The sequence below is a fragment of the Mustela nigripes genome, chromosome 16 (genome assembly GCF_022355385.1).
Source record: "Mustela nigripes isolate SB6536 chromosome 16, MUSNIG.SB6536, whole genome shotgun sequence".
NCBI classification, from domain to species: Eukaryota; Metazoa; Chordata; class Mammalia; order Carnivora; family Mustelidae; genus Mustela; species Mustela nigripes.
Window position 1 is genome coordinate 50,631,457 of NC_081572.1, and position 20,723 is coordinate 50,652,179.

Below are 20,723 nucleotides of genomic sequence, written 5' to 3' on the forward strand. Positions count from 1 at the left end.
TTTCAAAGCCAACAACAACTTGCAGAAAAAAATAAAATGAAATCTACTGTTTCTGAAACTCCTGGAAGGTATAGAACTTCCTCAGCTTAAAATAGGAGTGTCTTCAAAGTAACGTATTTAAGCAGCTCTAATTACATACAAAATTTAAACTCTGGTAATTTAAAATAAAACAAAAAGCGAATGAGATGGAGAAAATATTTGTGTATACAAAGTATGAACATGTGTAAGATATTATATATAAAGAGCTACTAAAATCACTGAAAATTCCTACTTCGAAGCACTCAATTCACAAAAGAAATCTAAAGAAACTTTAAAAGTAATGCAAATTGAAATGAATTAGGAACTTTTAACTAGCAAAACCTCAAGAAAATATTTACTTTTTCGGGAAGTGGTCATTAACTTGCGACAAAAAGGATTTTATTTCTGTCTTATGTTTCTTGGGTTGACATTCTTTTCTACTGGGGCTTCTAGCAACATTAATTCTTTTTACACAAAAACATAAATATGACATACGTGAGTCATTTTAAGAACAGAAAACCAAACTCATTGCAATAAAGAGAAATGGAATCAATGATACTAACCGGACACATACAGGTAGCAGTGACATTGATGCACAAACAGTGTACTGATACCAGGCTGCCATTTTATTTTATTTTTTAATTTTAATTTTAATTTATTTATTTTTAAATTGTTTTTCTTTTTTGAGAGTGAGCGAGCGTGAGTGGGGGGAGGGCAGAGGGAGAGAGAGAATCTCAAGCAGGCTCCATGCTCAGTTCAGAGCTTGTTGTGGGGCTCGATCTCACGACTCTGAGACCACCACCTGAGCCAAAATCAAGAGGCAGCCGCTTACCTGACTGAGCCACCCAGGCACCCCAGAACTGCCATTTTAAAGCTCTTCTGGTTGTAGCAACAGGACCATCACAGGTGCTACATACAGATTTGTTGACTGAATGAATACATACATTGTGCTCAAGCATAAGGTATCTATGAAAACACTGAATATACTCTTTCCTTAATGAAGCAATTCTTAAATGACTAAGCTAATAATTAGATAATTTGAACTAGTAGAAGTCGCAACTAAATTTAAGATTTTAAGATACCTTCGCTGTCTTCTGGATTTTCTTCTTCATTAGAAGCTTCGATATCTTCGTCCTCCTGAGCAGAAACAGTGGAAGCTACACTTTCGCACTGGGACACGTCTCGCTCTTCACGGGGCTTTCGTGAAGTCTGAAGGAGCAAAAGAGCGTTGGATTATTTATGATTTAAATAGCTGAAAGGAAAACTCTCACATCTGAAATAACATAGAACATGGATACACACACACTGAACAAGAAGGCTGCCTGTCTGACAACGGTTCTGGTGGATATTCAGTTGCCTCTATGGAACCACTAATTGGCCTTCTGTGTGAACGGATCGGTCTCATCAAACTGACCAAAAGTTACATTTGAAACTTTTTTCAAACTACTCGCCACCATATATGTACCAAGAGTCAAAATTCACAAACCTCTTGCTATTTTTCCCTCTCAAATAATGTATTTTTCTAATAAAAATAACGTGCATTTGTTTTCTACCAAAAATAAGATATTCGTTAGAATGTGGAGAACACAGAAAATTGTTAAGAAAAATAAAACAGGGGCGCCTGTGTGGCTCAGTGGGTTAAAGCCTCTGCCTTTGGCTCAGGTCATGATCTCAGGGTCCTGGGATAGAGCTCTGCTCAGCGGGGAGCCTGCTTCCCTTCCTTTCCCTCTGCCTGCCTCTCTGCCTACTTGTGATCTCTGTCAAATAAATAAAATAAAATCTTCCAAAAAAAAAAAAAAAAAAAGAAGAAGAAAGAAAAACAAAACAATAATGGCTCATAATTGCACCAGCCAGAGATTCTGACTATACTGATACACTTCCTTTCAGTCTTTTATCTGCGTGTATGCGTATATGTTTATGTATAGTACATGTAAATAAAACTAGGATTGCCCAATGTAGTTACCTATCCCACTCATTATAAATTCTTCAAAAATGTTATATTTATTGATACTTCCATAAAAACACTCTGTACCAACAGATATTTAAAATTCTCCTATTTTAAGGTATTTAGGCAATTTTAAAGTTTTGCACTGTTAATAATGCTGCAATAACCATCCTTCTCTAACAGGAAGAATTATGTGCTCTTATAAGCAATAACGGATCATCGGTGTCACTGCCTTTGCTATTATGAGGACAAATTCCCTTTTTTTAAACAGGATTTTTCCTTCTGCAAACAATGTGTTTACATAAAACTCCTCATTCTTCTACTGGGATCACAGATCTGTAAGAGCATACGTGTATGTATTTAAGTTAAGACATCAGCTATTTATTATATTTTTAATCTCATGTTGCTAACTATGAAACTTAAGGTCTCCTGTCTTTGCAGACCTGGGGATCCCAGCCCTGACACTGCTCTGTTCACTGCCTCTTACTGAGCCTATACTCACCAGACTTTAGCTACAGGCCTCCCGCCCGGGGACACTACTCACAGAGGAAAATAAATTATTGCTATCCCGATTGTTAAAATTCTATGCTGGGGGTGCCTGGGTGGCTCAGTGGGTTAAGGCCCCTGCTTTCGGCTCAAGTCATGGTCTCAGGGTTCTGGGATCGAACCCCACATCGGGCTCTCTGCTCAGTGGGGAGCCTGCTTCCCTTCCTTTCCCTCTGTCTGCCTCTCTGCCTACTTGTGATCACTGTCTGTCAAATAAATAAATAAAAAAGAATCTTAAAAAAAAAAAAAATTCTATGCTAGGATCCAACCTAAAAGCAGTAACTAAGTCAAGAGGAAGAAAGCATATCCCAGTGTCCACTGTTAGAGCTAGATCTAATTCTGAGGCTAAACAAAATAATCACTACATTCCTCACAAGAATGCAAGGGGAGGGGCGCCTGGGTGGCTCAATGGGTTAGAGCTTCTGCCTTGGGCTCGGGTCATGTTCTCAGGATCCTGGGATCGAGCCCCAAATAGGGCTCTCTGATCAGCAGGGAGCCTGCTTCCTCCTCTCTCTCTGCCTGCTTGAGATCTCTGTTTGTCAAATGAATAAATAAAATCTTTAAAAAAAAAAAAAAAGAATGCAAGGGGAGAATCCTCTGGCCATGCTCTTTAAAAACCTTTAGAAAGACTACAAAGACTCCAATATTTTTAGGCATCACATAATTGCTCTTTTTTTTTTTTTAAAAAAGATTTTATTTATTTGTTTGACAGAGATCCCAAAGGAGGTAGAGAGGCAGGCAGAGAGAGAGAGAAGGGGAAGCAGGCTTCCTGCTGAACAGAGAGCCTGATTCGGGGCTTGATCCCAGGACCCTAGGATCATGACCTGAGCCGAAGGCAGAGGCTTAACTCTCTGAGCCACCTAGGTGCCCTAGTACTCACTAATTTTTAATGTAATAATTCAAACCTATGGAAATGTAACACCTATGTATCTTGCACTGCATTTTAATAGACATTAGACATTTTGTCATGTTTTCTTGAAACCTTTTTGAAAATGACAGAACACTCTAGGGGCACCTGGGAGGATCAGTCATTAAGTGTCTGCCTTCAGCTCAGGTAATGATCCCAAGGTCCTGAGATTGAGCCCAGCATGGGGCTCCCTGCTTGGCAGGAAGCTGCTTCTCCTTCCCCCACTCCCCTGCTTCCATGAATCTCTCTTGCTGTGTCTCTGTCAAATAAAATTTAAAAAAAGAAAATGATAAAACACTCTAAAAAAAAGGAAGCCTACAGTCCCTATTATTTCCATTGTTATTAAAATGATTAGAACAAGAAGTTTTAAAGATATTTATGATGGGTAATTTTATGTGCCATTTTGACTGGGCCACAGCACTCAGACATTTGGCCAAACATTATCCTGGGTTTTTCTGTGCAGGTGTTTTTTAGATGAGATTAACAAGCAGATGAACCTCCAGAATGTTGGGGGAGGGGTCGGGTGCTTCACCCAATCAACTGATGGCCTTAACAGAACTAAGATTGATGGCCCCCTCATCTCCCCCTCCCCATCCCCTGCAAGAAGATAACCTGTCAGCAGATCACCTCCGGACTCCAGGTGCAACTCTTTCCTAAGTCTCCAGCCTGCCAGCCTTCACCATCAGATCCAAGCACTCACAATCACTGGAGCCAATTTCTTAAAATAAATCTTCATATTCTCTCTCTCACTCTCTCTACACACACACACACACACACACACACACACCCTACCACCCCCCCCCCCCCCCCGTTGGTTTTGTTTCTCCGGAGAACCCTGACTTATCTTTTTAAAAACATGTCTGATATATTCTTTACTTGATTTTCTCCCCAAACATTTTAAATAGTATTTGATAAAGTCAAGTCTCTCTTGTCAGACCTTTTGTTATGTTTATTTTCTTCCCTTTTAATTGCCACAACACATTTTTTAACCTTTATTTCATTTTTTTTTAAGATTTTATTAATTTATTTGACAGCGAGACACAGCAAGAGAGGGAACACAAGCAGGGGAAGTGGGAGAGGGGGAAGCAGGCTTCCTGAGGAAGCAGCTTGATGTGGGGGTCGATCCCAGGACCCTGGGATCATGACCTGAGCAGAAGACAGACGCTTAACAACTGAGCCACCCAGGCGCCCCTACATCTTCATTTTTAATGTTAAAAGGTCTTTTGTATATAACTTTTTAAATTAATGTCATACTTCATACACTCTTATTTACTAAAAGTTCAAACCCTAACAAATTTAAATATCTCCCTGTACCCCGGGGGATAAAAATATATTATATGGTTACAAAAAATAAAAAATAAATTTAAAAAAATTAAATATCTATCCTTTTATTACCCATTCTATCCTTCTTCAGTGAGTCTCAAAATGTTCTGGTCTAAGGATACAGCACTCGTAAAAAGCATTCAAGACCCTAAGCCGGTTCTATTCATGAGACAGATATAATGATACTTACCATATTTGAATTAAAGCAAAAACATTTAAAATATAATTCATTTAAAAATAACAATAAACCTATTACATGTCAACATAAAAACATTAATACAAAATAACTATATTCCAAAACAAAAGTTTGATAATTTAGTGAAAAGTAGCTTTTTCAATGTTTTTGTAAATTTCTTTTACTGTTTGCCTTCACAGAAGACAGCACAATTTTCAAATGTGCTTCTACATATAATCTAATCTGCAGACACAGTATTATTTTGGCTGAAATATACATATAAAAAAAAAAAAGTCTGGGGGCCCCCTGGCTGGCTCAGTCGGTAGAGCATATGACTCTTGATCTCAGGGTTGTGAGTTCAAGCCCCACCCATGTTAGGTGTGGAGCCTGCTACCAAAAAAAAAAAAAAAAAAAAAAGTCTGGCCTCACAAAGATATGTAGTCGAAAAGGGAAGCATATTTTAACAATCTTTTCAAATGACCATGGTTATTATTCTTTGGTATTGTACCAAAATTCAGCAAGTAATCATCTCTTAAAAGGTAACTACAGTATGAAATCTGAAACCATATCAATAAATGTTTTGTACTCTATTAAAATCCATTTATCTATCTTGAACTTTGGTCTATTAAAAAGTATTTTGTACATTTTCTATCCATACATAACATGCATTGTGAATCACAAATTGGTCATCTGGAAATTATGGGAGTTACACAGATTTTTCAAATCTGCATATAATTTCACTGTTTATCAAGATATCATATTAGGGGGCACCTGGGTGGCTCAGTGGGTTAAGCCTCTGCCTTCAGCTCAGGTTATGATCTCAGGGTCCTGGGATCAAGTCCCGCATGGGGCTCTCTGCTCAGCGGGGAACCTGCTTCCCCCCCATCCACTGCCTGCCTCTCTGCCTACTTGTGATATCTGTCAAATAAATAAATAAAATCTTTAAAAATATATATCATACTAGTTATTATTACCACTGATCTCATCAGAAAAGTCTTTGGGTGTTACTGTGAGGAAGACAAATTTTCCAAAATTCTAATTTTTGCTTAAAAGCTTGAAGTTTAAAAGTGGCAACAATACTTCTGCTTGCTTTCTTTGAAAGACAGTCTCACTCATTTTCAAGAAAATGTCTGCCAAGGATCCAAGTCTGAAAAACCATAGTTTTTCTGTCATTTTTCCAATTAAAACTGAAACTCCATAAAAAAGGGAGGCGAGTTCAGCTTGGAACTCAAACAACTGCAAAAGTACTTTCCCTCGACAGAATCCGAATATCCTGGTACAGAACGAAAGGTCTTTATGCACACTTCTCATTTTATCACACACATGTACTCAAGGGTCAGGACTTAATAAAGCTAATTTGTACTGCTTTGCCAAGGACAAGTGAAATTGGCATATTTGTTGTTAAACTGTAAATGCCCGAAATGATGAATACACTGAGTATTTAGCACAGCAGTGCCCTGCCATGATTCATGCTAAGGTACCAGCATTTTCTCTCCTTTTCTTTGACACCATCCATGCAAATCTAACACAGTGCAGAAAAGTCAAGTAACATCTTAATATTTTTACAAAAACAGTTTTGGCCTCATGGAATCCTCAAAGAGCTCTGTAGACTGAGAGCACTGGAACTTCCTCGTTAAAGAATTTTCAATAAATGTATACTTTCTGAGGGGCGCCTGGGTGGCTCAGTGGGTTAAAGCCTCTGCCTTCGGTTTGGGTCATGATATCAGGGTCCTGGGATCGAGCCCCGCATTGGGTTCTCTACTCAGGGGGGAGCCTGCTTCCTCCTGTCTCTCTCTCTGCCTGCCTCTCTGCCTACTTGTGATCTCTATCTGTCAAATAAATAAATAAAATCTTTAAAAAAAAATTTATACTTTCTGGTTTTATTATTTATCTCAGGGTCTTTTTCTGAGAAAATGGTTTTATTTATTTATTTTTTAAATATAGCAGAGAGCCCAATGCAGGGCCTGATCCCAGGACTCTGGGATCATGACCTTAGCCGAAGGCAGAGGCTTTAACCCACTGAGCCACCCAGGCGCCCCAGAGAAAATGGTTTTAATATGCCCTATCAATTCATTCAACAAGGTCAACAGAACTCCAACTGAAGTTTTCAATTCAAACTCCAAAATATTTATATTTTTCAAATCCCATCTATTGTGATTCAGAAGTACTGAATCACAGTACCATTACTAGTAACATGAATTTTGTTCCCTGGGCAGTAATCAGAGAAAAAGGCAACGTGTGCCAAGAAACTAGCGTGTCCTTCACAGTTAAATGTAATAAATAAAAATACAAGATATAAAGAACTCTCCCTCAAAACCCATATTTGAAGCTCAGAAACACAATGAAACAAAGAAACTATCAGTTAAAAACTAAATCAGTTAAAAAATAATAATAATAAATGAGTGATTCACTACCTCTGATATACTCACTTTCTGTTTATGCTGTTGCAAAAGGTTGTCAAGATTGTGTCGCCTTTTATAGTTAAAATAGAAGTTTTTGCACTGCGCTTCACTTTTAGTTCCCACCATTTTGGCAATTGCTGCCCAGTTACGACCATGTTCTACAAGACCTATATTTGAAAAACGACCAAAGAACCTGGTTTTTTTATGCTTCATAAAAAACATGAGAAAGAATAAAAAAGAATAAAAATCAACTTAATTACAGTATTCAAAATCATTAACACTAAAAATGTGTTTTCAATTATTTATTTATATATTTTAATACTTATTTAAATATATATTGACATGAAACTCACTGACAGCTCTATTTTGCCACTCAAATTTAAAACATGCTCATTAACAGAAGGACTCAACTTTATCCTTGTTCTGTATCTCCCTGAGAGCTAGGACAACATCGGACACACGATAAGAACTCAAACAGTTGTAAAATGACTGATTAGACACTTCTAAGTCTTTGTAAACAGTATATCAATAAAAAATTAATAAGGTAATCTTGTAAAGTAAGATAGAACACAAAATAAAGATATATACGGCTACATTTATAATCAGCATGTCTTCAATCCATTCACAATCAAGAAATGCCCTCAAAAATATTAACCAGTTTTAAAAACAGCAACATCAACAAACCTGTGGTAAGACAACTCATCACAGGAAACTAAGCAACCTGATACTTTTAAACCAAATAATATATATACATGCCATACCCATTTGCAAGGAATATGGGTATATAAATGCATGTACACACAGAGAGCTATACAGACTGGGATATACTTTAGATACAGGTGTATCCAAGCATGAATTTACAGTACAAATTTAACAATTTATAGAAAACAGTTTTCCAAGGCTGATGAAGGTAGCTTCCTTAACGACAACTGGAAGATCATTTCCAAATCCTTCTGACACATGAACAGAACTGAGAAGAGTAGAGACTAAACGCAGTCCTATGGAGGTATATCTACCTGAAAAAAATCACTCTATGATGTAGCTACTATCACCTTACTCCATTATAACATTCTGATAATCAGATGAGAATAAATGTGAATCTTTTTTCTTAATGTGACTCTTTTTTAAAAAGTTATACCTGTAATCATGACAAGTCACAAATTTCCTAATCATGGCAAATAATCATCAAATAAAAATATTTTGAACAGGAGCTCCTGGGTGGCAGTGGGTTAAAGCCTCTGCCTTTGGCTCAGGTCATGATCCCAGGGTCCTGGGATTGAGCCCCGCATCAGGCTCTTTGCTCAGCAGGGAGCCTGCTTCCCTTCCTCTCTCTGCCTGCCTCTCTGCCTACTTGTGATCTATTTGTCAAATAAATAAATAAAATCTTAAAAAAAATTTTTTTTGAACACATTAAACTGCTATTATTTTTGGTAATGTTCGTTTATACTCTTAAATGTATCTTAATAATGTATTTTATATTCTTAAATGTATCTTAAATGTTAAAACTCTTAAATGTATCATTCATTATTAAATAGAAAATAAATCGGAAATGTGTCATTAAGAGATTAACTTATTTACAGTAATTTCTCTTTAGAATTATAAGGTATAAACTACTGTTTATTTATAAACCACCTATTTATCCTATTAGAAATTTTACCTCAATTTCAAATTATTCTATGTTAACAAGCAACAACAGAAAAAGATTTGTAATGTTCCAGAATAAGATGAGGGCCACACAGCCATGAGAAGGAAAGACAAAATTCAAACCTTCTGGCTTCAAAGTTCATGCCTTCTCCTCTGAATTGCAGTGCAATTCTTACTAATTTATAACCAAATGCCTTATGAAATACAAACTGAGGAGACAGGAACCATGCTATTAAATCCAACTATTAAGTAATAGAAAATATAGACTTTATACTTAAATACCCTCCAAAACACTGAATCACAGCTATCCTGGAAGAGTGAAAATAGTCCCCTTGCTCTCTAACAAAATGACATTCAAAAAACAAAAAACAAAAAAAAACAAAACTGTGCAGAGAATCTTAAATTCCTCAAAAGAGGGCCTCTTAAGCAAGGCACAGCAGGATTATCTGAGAGGGGACCACCCCATCATAAAGAACTCAATTCTACTTCTAAATTCTGTTGACTACCACAGAAGAACTTTCTTCTTTTTCCAATTAAAAAATATTCACTCCATGTGACTTATTACTAATAACCCTGAAGAGCCCATCCCAACCCAACTAAAACCCCGAAGAACTCTAACTTACCTTTTTTAGCAACTTCCATTTCTTCTTCTGTCCATCGAGAGGTTTCTACGGGCTCTGTGGAAACTGAAATAAAGAGAGAGAACCCAGTAAGGCAAAGAAACTTTTTTCTTTTTTTTAAAGATTTTATTTATTTATTTGTCAGAGAGAGAGAGCACAGGCAGGCAAAAGCAAAGTAAGAAGCAGGCTTCCCACTGAGCAAGGAGCCTGATGCAGGACTCGATTCCAGGATGGTGGGATCATGACCCGAGCCAAGGCAGCCCCTTAACCGACGGAGGCACCCAGGCGCCCCAGGCAGAGAAAACTTAAGTTCATTCACAGCTTAGATGGCGTCGACCTGCTTGTTGGACATAAAGCCTGTCTGAAGCACTGGGTGAAAGAAACTATGGACACAGGATGTTGGCAGGCTCTCCCCCACCAACTGAAGAGAAATATTCAAGGCTTCCAAGTAAGGCTTCTCAATGTTCTTTGAAGCTCCAACCACATCTACATGTTTGACCATCACTTGCTTATTTTCTGTGAAGTCCCACCTCACCCACTGCCCCACCACATACTTGAGCTCCAACCTCCTCTCCTAAAGTGCCAAAGGAAGAAACAACAGCCCCCGTCCCTGTCCAGGCACAGTTCTCTCGTGCTCTCTGAGTCCCCCATCTCATCCTCACTCTCGGGGGCCCTATGACACAGGGGACTGGAAACACAGATGGATCATAAACTGCACACTCTCTCTCTTCTACATTAGAAAGGAAATTGAGACCATCAGGCATGAAATGAGCTCCTGCCGTATTCCCCTTCTCAATTAATAGCGCTACCATCCGCCCAGTCATCTGAATTATTAACAGCCTTCTCAGGCCAATTTTTTAATCCTTCCTCCCATCTACTCCCACAGCCAATGATGTGTGCCAGTCCTAATCTCCTGAACCCATCCTCTTCTTGCCTGGGCCACTGCGTGCACAGTGACACTCTTCTAGCTGGTCCCTCCGCCTCCAGCCTTCACTCTCTCCAACCTGACCTCCAACTATCACCAGTTCACCTTCTACACCACCAGTCTATTCACAGCACTCCTCTGTTTAAAAACCTCTGTGAACTCCCACTCTGTAAGCAAAGCAGGACATGACTCAAACAAGGCCCATCGGGATCTACCCCCAGGTGCAAATCTAGTTATTTTCCTTGTATCCTCCTTGCCATCCCCAGAACCTGGTTTTTTTATGCTTCATGTTACAGTAAAATTGGTACCACTGAACCAAAGATGGCAAACATCATTAACATGATCCCTTTATAAACTAATGATACTTGGTAGAAGAGAGAAAAATGCTTGGACCCAAGAATTCATTTCTATAAAAAATAATTTAACAGAAAGAAAATGTTAGTTAATCAGGATTTTTTCCTTACACTACTATCTATATTAGTTTAAAGAGGAGGGGGCAGGAGACAGCCTAATCATTCAGCAACAGGGAATGATTCAAGAAATGGGGCCTCAGGGAACAGGATGCCAACATTTCACAGTCATTAAAAAGCAAAAATGAAGATCACTTAGAAACTACATAATATTTATAATATACACCAAGTTAAAATATCAGAAAAAATACCATACATACTAAAATTACAACTAAGTAAAAAGAAAAACAGCTGTATTAAGATAGCAAGATTGGGGAAGATCTTTTTCAAAAGACACTGACATTAAAGTTTAAGAAATGTAAAGACCATGAAGAAGTAAAACTTTCAGTACTTGAAGATAACACGATATTAGATAAAGAAAACCTAAAAAGACTGCTAGAACTGATAAAATAAATCAATGTAAGGAATACAGGATACAAAATCAATGTAAGGAATTCTGCTGCATTTCTATGCACCAATAACGAAGCAGCAGAAAGAGAAAATAAGAATACAATCCCATTTACAACTGCACCAAAAATAATAAAATACCTAGGAATAAACCTTCCCAAAGAAGTAAAAGACCCGTACTCTGAAAACTATAAAACAGTCATAAAAGAAATTCAAGACAACACAAAGTAATGGAGAAACATTCCATGCTCATGAATTGGGAAAACAAATGTTGTTAAAATGGCTACACCACCCAAAGCAATCCCTATCAAAATACCAGCAGCAGTTTTCATAGAACTAGAAAAAATAATCCTAAAATTTCTATGGAATCATAAAAGACCCCAAATTGCCAAAGCAATCTTGAAAAAGAAAAGCAAACCTGGAGGCATCACAATTCCGGACTTCAAGTTATTATACAAAGCTGTAGTCATCAAAACATGGTACTGGCATAAATACAGACACATAGATCAATGGACTAGAACAGAAAACCCAGAGATAAACCCACAATTGTATGATCAACTAATCGTTCAACAAAGCAGGGAAGAATACCCAACGGGAGAAAGTCTCTTCCACAAATGGTGTTGGGAAAATCAGACAGCAACATACAAAAGAATGAAACTTGACCACTTTCTTACATCATACACAAAAATAAATTCAAAAATGGATTAAAGACCTATATGTGAGACCTGAAACCACAGAAATCCTAGAAAAGAGCACAGGCCGTAATTTCTCTGACACTGGCCATAGCGACATTTTTCTAGCTAGGTCCCCTGAGGCAAGGGAAACAAAAAGCAAAGATAAACTATTGGGACTACATCAAAATAAAAAGCTTCCAGGGCACCTGTGTGGCTCAGTCAGTTAAGTATCTGACTCTTGATTTTGGTTCACTCATGATCTCAGGGTTGTGAGATAGAGCACAGGGTCAGGTTCTGTGCTGGGTGTAGAGCCTGCTTGGGATTTTTTTTCTTTCCCTCCCCCTCCCTCTCTAGAAAAAAATAAATCAAATAAAACTTAAAAATAAAAAAATACAATAAAAAGCTTCTGCACAGCAAAGGAAACAACAAAACTAAATCCTCCCTACAAATGGGAGAGGATATTTCCAAATGACATATCTGATAAAAGGTTAGTATCCAAACTATATAAAGAACTTATAAAACTCAATAACCACAGAACAAATGATCCAATTAACAAAAGGGCAGAAGACATGAACGGACCTTTCTCCAAAGACATCCAGATGGCCAAAAGACCCATGAAAAGATGCTCAGCATCATTCATCATCATCTCACACCTGTCACAATAGCTAACATCAACAATACAAGAAACAAAGGTGTTAGCAAGGATGTGGAGAAAAAGGAACCCTCCTGCGCTGCCGGTGGGAATGCAAACTGGCGTGGCTACTGTGGAAAACAGTGTGGATGTTCCTCAAAACTAAAAATACAACTCTGTATGTATGATCCAGCTACTGGGTGTTTACCCAAAGAACACAGAAACACTAATTCAAAGTGATAGATGCATCCCTACATTTATAGGAGCACTAGTCACAACAGCCAAGATGCGAAAGCAGCCCAACTATCAAGTGATGAATGGATAAAGATGACGTGGCGTATATATATATCTCTATAACACACACACACACACACACACACACACACACCCCTTGGAGTATTATTCAGCCATTAAAGAAGGAAATCTTGCCCTTTGCAATGACATGGATAGAGCTAGAAATCGTAATACTAAGAACACTCAGACAAAGACAAATACCATATGATCTCACTCACATATGGAATTTTACAAACAAAGCAAACAAGCAAAGGGGGAAAAAGGAGAAACAAAGCAAGAAACAGACTCTGAACTATAGAGAACGAACTGGAGGTCACCAGAGGGGAGGGATATGAGTGAAAAAGGTGATGGGGATTAAGGAGTGTACTTGTCATAATGAACCTTAAAAAATAATAAATAATAAAACCTTAAAACATTTTTTTAAGGCCAGACTTTCAGATTATTTTTAGGTCATCCATATCCGAGGACCTTCCTGCTCTACCCTAGCAGTGCAAGAGAATCCTGCACAAAATCACGGCCTGTTCACTCCCATCTCGCGCACTCACCAGGTTCTGGTGGCGGTGGCAGAGGCGGCGGAGGCTCCTCGGTGGCGGCGGCAGCTGCAGCACTGGCCGCTGCCGCTTCGTTGGTCATGGACCTGGTGATGCGCCCCTTTCTGCGGCCCTGACTGTTGGCGGTCTTTCGTCCCCGGGGGGTGGCCTGCTCTCTCTCCTCCGTTTCTTCTGCTGTACCTTCCGTCTTGTCCTTTTCCTTAGTGTTTTCTCTGGAAACAGAAGCCGATAAAAAGCTTGTGTGATTTAGAAGGATACATGCATCTAAGAAGGTTTGTTTTGAAAACAAAATTTATGAAAGATGCTGTCATGCCCCAATTTTGAAGGGTTCTGACTGGCTCAAATTAAGATATTTCACAAAGGTCTGCTTTATTCATTAATGGACTCAAATTTTAAACACCTTCAAGTCACCTTATAATGTATGACAACACCCTATGAGGAAGTAATGGATGGCAGCGGAACAGCCCCTAGACCCGCAACCAGTGGGTCTAGTGGGTCTAGGCAGTGGGGTACCAGTGTGTCTAGGCAGTGGGGTACCAGTGGGGTACCAGTGTGTCTAGGCAGTGGGGTACACCAAAAAAGCAGGAGTCCTGGAGTTCTTACTTTGGCTTCAAGGTAAGTTTTCTCCTTTGTGAAATGAAGAGGCTGAGACAGACACCTTTTCTGCAGGAACAGTCTACAGCACTGCTTCATTAAACCAGCTTCAGTATTCTTAACCATCTCCAACACTAATTATGTGCAAACAGGCCAGTGTGGCCCAGGCATTATAACAGAGAACAGTCTGGAGCCAGGCTGCCCAAGTTGGTACCAGAGCTGTGTGATTTACCAGCAATGTGACCTTAGACAAGCGACCTCCCCTCCATAGGCCTTTTTCTCATCTGTAAGTGAGGATGACAACCATATGTTTCATAGAGCTGTTGCAATCATTAAAGGAGTTCATTTATATAAAATGCTCAGTTTTATACAAAATGCTCAGAACACATTGTGTGCCTAGAACACAATAAACATCATATGTGTCTACTGGTATTTGGGCTGAACCTCCCTCAGCCACTTAGGAGAAACCTGATCAATAAATAAAGGGTTCTCACTATTAGTAGCAGTAGCACCACACGTGACACCAGAAGATTATTCTCTGTATTACATACGTACCTCCCAGGGTTGTTAGATTTAAAAACAAGGTCCCTAATGTACATTTTGGCAAATGAATGAATAGGTGGCAACAGTCAGAGACTCAAAGGCTCCTGCTTAATGGGAGGTGTTGATTTTTTTTCAAATATTATGTACTTCAAAAATCTGTTGTAGCTTACCAAGCTTACCTCAATAAAAGAAATTCTTCCAGAATTTTCCCCCTTCACCCTGAACTGCCCTCTAAGTTACCCTGCAACCCTCCTTCTCCACTTCTTTATTCCCTTAGCAATCTGGCTACTACTACGGATTCATCTTAAAGACATTTTGTCAAGAGTCACCAGTGACTTACTAACTGCAAATTCAGATGACCTTTTCTCAATTCTTGTTGCACTGATATTCCTGCTGCAACTGACCCTAAGGACAATTCTTTTTACATCCTATTCAACTTAACTTTTAGGACTTCATACCTCCTGATACTCCCTACTGCTATTATGGCTCTCCCCTCTGCAGGCTGCCTTCTTCCTCTCCCTGTTCACATTCGCATTTCCCAAGGCTCACCCTTGCCTTAAAACTCTGTGAAGTTACCCCATTCACATCCATTCCACTGGGATGACTCCCCAGCTGTATCTTTAGACTCACACCTCAAGTCTACTAAATCTCCTAAGATCCAGACTTGTCTTCCCAAATACCTTCTGGGAATCCCTATCAATATACCTGGATTCCCCATCAATACAAACTCAACATGCCCCAAACCATGCTTATCCCCACTCTGCCTCTTGCTCCCCACCACACTCTAATCACTCATTGTTAACAGTACCACCGTGATCACCTTCATTCAGGGTTACAGATCTAGCCTCATCTTTAGCTTCTTCTCATTTTCTTTGCCTCCTACATGCGATCTCATGTCAAGGTTTGGTTATTTCATCTCAGTAACAGTGCCCCCACTAGTTCCACCATCTTGATTTCTACTATCTATGTTTTTGTGTTTTTTTAAGATTATATTTATTTATTTGACAGAGAGAGATTACAAGTAGGCAGAGAGGCAGGCAGAGAGAGAGGGGGAAGCAGGCTCCGGGCCGAGCAGAGAGCCCAATATGGGGCTTGATCCTAGGACCCTGAGATCATGACCTGAGCCGAAGGCAGAGGCTTAGCCCACTGAGCCTCCCAGATGCCCCTACTATCATTGTTCTTATTCAGTGCCTTGATACTCCACTCCCTGACTTACATCTCCAGTCCTCCATTCTCTGCTGCTTGTGGGTCAGTATTCTACCAGAAAAGCTTTGGCAAGAAACCATTCTATCCAAGGCCGCATGGGTGGCTCAGTCGGTTAAGCCTCTGACTCTTGATTTCAGCTCAGGTCATGATCTCTGGGTTCTGACATCAAGCCCCACACTTCAGGCTCCGTGCTCAGCACAGTCTGCTTGAGATTCTCACCCTCTCTCTGCCCCCCCCCCTACTCACACATGCTTGCGCAGGCTCTCTAAAAAATAAATCAATCAATCTTGAAAGAAAGAGAAAGAAACCATTCCATCCATTCAAACAACGCATAGCATGGACTATTTTAGCTTCATTAAGGTTTTACTTAATCTAACCCCAATCCACCTTCCATTGTTCTTCCTGCCACCCTCTGTCCCAGTCTAGTAAGACCACTATCTGCCATTTCTCATGGCAGCACATCTCTTCGTGCTGTTCCTTTTATTCTCTCCACATTAACCACTAGCTCCCGCATAAAGTCCTCTAAACCATTCAGAGAGAAGTAACCCTGAACCTCTTTTCAGTCTACCAACATCCTGTCCTGATTCTGCTCATTTCTTCCAGGCTTTCTTCTCTATCATGAACAGTACCTGCGTCTTGCCTAGCTTTCCCTTGCTAGACGATAAACTACCTGGGAACAGTACATATCATTTATGCCCTTTTGCAACCTCCATAAGAGCTGGCTCACATCACTAATAAATGAATGCTTGTTAATAGAGATTTAAGGGAAAAAGTGAAAACCAAGATATGGCAGTTCCATATGAGCAGATCCAAGAACCATGTGGGAAAATAAATGTTTTCCCTAAAAACTTTAAAAAAAAAATTGTTTTCAACAGTTCTCTCCCTAAAGTAGAAGATTAGAATGGCAATGGTAGGGTATCCAACTCTTTAACAACCATACCAAGTGCTTCAGGCTATAGTTGCCACAAAACCAAATAAATCTTCAGTATTTCCAAGGGGATTCCAGAAATAGCACTATAAATATTAAAAAGAATGAACTACCAATACGTGCAACAACTTGCATGTATGTCAACATCATTATGCTAAGTGAAAGAAGCCACGCACAGAAGACTACATACCGCATAAATCCATTTATATGAAATTCTAGAAAAGGCAAAACAGATGAGCAGTCCCCAGAGGGGGACAGTTTGGCAGGGGAGTTGGGGGGAAAGCTATGGCAAAGGAGCATGTGGGAACTTTCTGGAGTGATGGAAACACTATGCCACAACTGTGTCAAGAATCAGAGCAGTGCATATATTTGTCCAAATACATTCAGTACACATCTAAAATTGGTGAATTTTACTCTGGGTAAATAATGCCTCAAAAGCACCAATCTTTTGCAAAAAACCCACCCAACTGAGCCACTAAGCCCCCTCACCACTGACGCCAATATGTGCATAAAGGCATCAACAAAAGCGGTCTCTGAGCGGCAGAATCCCAGGCTGATTTTGTTAAGTATTTTGCTGTCTTTTCCTTATTTTCTATAGTAAACAAGAATTACTTTTATAACCAGGCAAACAGCAAGAGAACCACAAACAAACCAGAAACCCCACTTTATACAATAAATAAAACCCATGAAACTGTAATATAAGGTATTACAGAAAAGAAAACCATTCATTTATCAGCATTTTTACATGAGTGTTAAGTATCAAAGGTGAAAAAAAAAGATCCTGAGGTACCTTCCAAGTCAAAAATTAAATTATATTCAATATATCTCTGATGAGTGTATATTACTATAGCTCATCCCTTCTGAAAAATATGTCTCATGTCTGGCAAATAAGTCCATTAAGCCAAAAGTTGCACTTACCAGAATATCCTGTTCTTTAATTAGGTCAAAGCACATTAGATGATCAAAGCGCACATCTAATTCATTTGTTTATCTAAAATTTTTACCTTCAAGATAATCAATAGGTCCATGATTTTAAAATAAAACTAGTATCTAATCATTTAACTCACTTGGAGTCCTCCTTTTCATCTTTTTCTTCTTCATCTTTCTTTTCCTCTTCTTTTTTTTCTGTTTTTTCTGCTTTATCTTCTTCTTTTTCCTCTACTTTTTCTTCTTGTGAGGGTCGGGCAATTTGCTGCTAGAATGAATCATCATTTGTCAAATTCAACATTAAAAGAAACAACTCAAATTATGATGACAAATTACAATAAATACCTTTGCACAAAAATTTATAAGCAATTAACTTATTGATCACTTACAATGTAATTAGGGGTAACATATTAAAAATCAGTCTCACACTCTTTAATATATTCCATAGGTACTGCTTAAAAGCACACACACATGCACACACACACACACACACAGATGTTCCTAGTGTCTGGACCCATCAGAGAGGCAAGAGTGTTAAGATTCCACTTAGAAACCTGAAGTCTGAGGTTGGTTCTCTCTGTTTCTGTAAACTCCCACATCTAATCTGTCACTCAAGCATTTCAATTCTACCTTAAAATTTGATAACCTATAATTTAACAAACCATTCCCTGAGAATTAGATACCTAATATACTTCCAACCTTTTCATCACTATAGATGATACTACAGGAACACCTTTACGCTTTTAGTCTTCTGCGCAAACATTCACTTGATGGAATAGTAGAATGGCTACGGTCATCATCAAGACTAAAGTAATTTGCAAAAACAGTAAGGAGATAACAGAGTGAAAAGAAGTGAAACACTCAAATATTTCTAAGCTAGAATTACAACTCTATAATTAAAAATACGAACAAAGACAAGAAGAGAATACGATTATGGGACCCTTTTATCTTTGCTAAAATTGGGATTCTACAGGAAAACAAGTGAAATCAACTCTGTGCCAGTATTCTGTTTATTCAATGCAAAAATCAAGACCATCTAAGCTAAGTAGGATGAACTGCCCCTCGGCACTGGCGCACACAGCCCCCCGTCCGTTTGTACGTCTTCCAACCCCCCACCTTTCCTACACTGGTTGCTGCTCTGGACTCACCTATACACACCCAGCATTTCATGTCTTTGCCTGGAACACTCTTTCCACCCCTCCTTGCCTAGTAAACTCTGACACAGCCTCTGAAATTCAGTTCAAAAGGCTACATCTTGATTTCCACAGAGAAGCTCCAGGCCCGGTCTCCCTACCTTGCTACCTGCATGGCCCACACCTGCCTGCGGCACTTACCCAAAGTGGTGCATCCCTGGGTTACCAGGGTCTGTCTGGCTCCCTGCGTTACGATCTCCTCAAGGACAAGGACCCAGTCTTACTCCTCTAAGTATCCCAAGTTCCTGGGAGACAACTGGACCACAGATGCCTCTGCGTGTGCCGGATACAGCCAGAACCAAGTTCCTTTATCCCGCTTCTCTGAAAAATTTGGCCCTCCCACCTCAATCTTTCATTCCGACCCAGCCAACATCAATCTGCCTCCTAATAAATGCCTGTCCTCTTATCTGTTCTGTCACCAGACAACACAAAAGTACTCATTAATTCGAGTTACAATTTCCCTTAATTCTTAATACCATCTCAAAGTCCTTCACCTACTGGATAAATCTGGATTTTTTTTCTTAAGATAACAAAGACCTTATTGGCCTCTCCAAGAGGTCCTGTATCATGACTTCTTCAAATCCACAAGGAACTAAATAAGAATCCGTATCCTTCTTGCTCCCAACTGCCACTTCCAAAACATTGCTGCACTGCAGTATTTTTAAAAATACCTCCTTTTTAAAAATTTCACAGAATCTACCTATGATGCCTTTTTTTCCTGTTTTGGTATTATGGATTGACTTCTTAAATACTCCTAAAGAACACACAGATGATTTTATCACATGGCTCATTATGCCTTGCCATTATTCTTCCAACTTAATTTTTTTAAATTTATTTATTTGACAGAGATCACAAGTAGGCAGAGAGGCAGGCAGAGAGAGAGAGAGAGAGGAGGAAGCAGGCCCCCCAATAAGCAGAGAGCCTCATGTGGGGCTCAATCCCAGGACCCTGGGATGATGACCTGAGCCGAAGGCAGAGGTTTTAACCCACTGAGCCACCCAGGCGCCCCTATTCTTCCAACTTTAAAATGTACCTCAATGCTTTTTCTAGCAATGTAATATCCTACAACTGAAATACTCTTGAGGTCATGCTCATTAAACTCTCCTAAGGTGAAGTCATAATTGCCATCACTGGTGGGCACTGCTCTACCTCCAAGATCTTGAAATCAGAAAATCTCTACAACCACCACTCATGCCCCACCTACCCCACATTTTCATTGTTGCTGATCTTGCTATTTGTCCCCATCATGACCCTTGGTCCCTTTATTCTATGAAACTTCACAGCCCATGAGGAAGAGCTCTATCTTATCTTCCTCTCTAACCCCTCACTAAATTGTCTCAATACCATGGTTCCCTCACTTGCTTGACCTGACTTCCCCAATTTCTCACTCTGGTAATTGCCAGTTCCCTTTTCCTTTGAGTGTTTGCTATTACTAGTCAAAAATTTAAAAATCAGGAAAATTTTCAAATGTGTACTTTCCAACCATGACTAGACCCGCTTTACAAATGGGAATGTTTTTCTCACCTTTGACTGACTCCCTAGGACACCATAGTGGTCACAAGGCTGGTTTCAAATGCTAATAATCGCCAACCACTCACCTGCTACAAAAGTAGCATCCATTAGTCATAATGAACAAAGTGGATGGCACACTAGCGAAAAACTCTGCCCTTTGCCTGGCGAGTAGGCTCTTAACCCAGAAAGTGGTTTATAGCCCTCAGAAATGACAGCGAGGTATCAACTCGGCAGAAAAGGAGTAAAGAACTTCACTGTTCTCTTAGACTTAGATGATACATATAACTTGCTTCCTTAATACTTTTCTA

The 20,723-nt window shown here is 39.3% G+C and overlaps 1 protein-coding gene across 17 annotated transcripts in view; it reads right to left on the minus strand.

Moving 5' to 3' along the window:
- NCOR1 (nuclear receptor corepressor 1) overlaps positions 1-20,723 on the minus strand; it is a 154,708-nt gene that overhangs the window by 54,564 nt on the left and 79,421 nt on the right. For 11 of the 17 annotated variants that reach the window (XM_059380628.1, XM_059380640.1, XM_059380631.1 and 8 more), the window contains 5 exons: positions 17,851-17,978; positions 13,507-13,724; positions 9,584-9,646; positions 7,344-7,483; positions 1,101-1,227 (listed from right to left, as the gene is read on the minus strand). In XM_059380628.1, coding sequence (XP_059236611.1) covers positions 1,101-1,227; positions 7,344-7,483; positions 9,584-9,646; positions 13,507-13,724; positions 17,851-17,978 — 676 coding nt within the window. The remainder of the gene's footprint in view (positions 1-1,100; positions 1,228-7,343; positions 7,484-9,583; positions 9,647-13,506; positions 13,725-17,850; positions 17,979-20,723) is intronic. The other 6 variants (XM_059380641.1, XM_059380644.1, XM_059380637.1 and 3 more) reach the window with 1 other exon arrangement.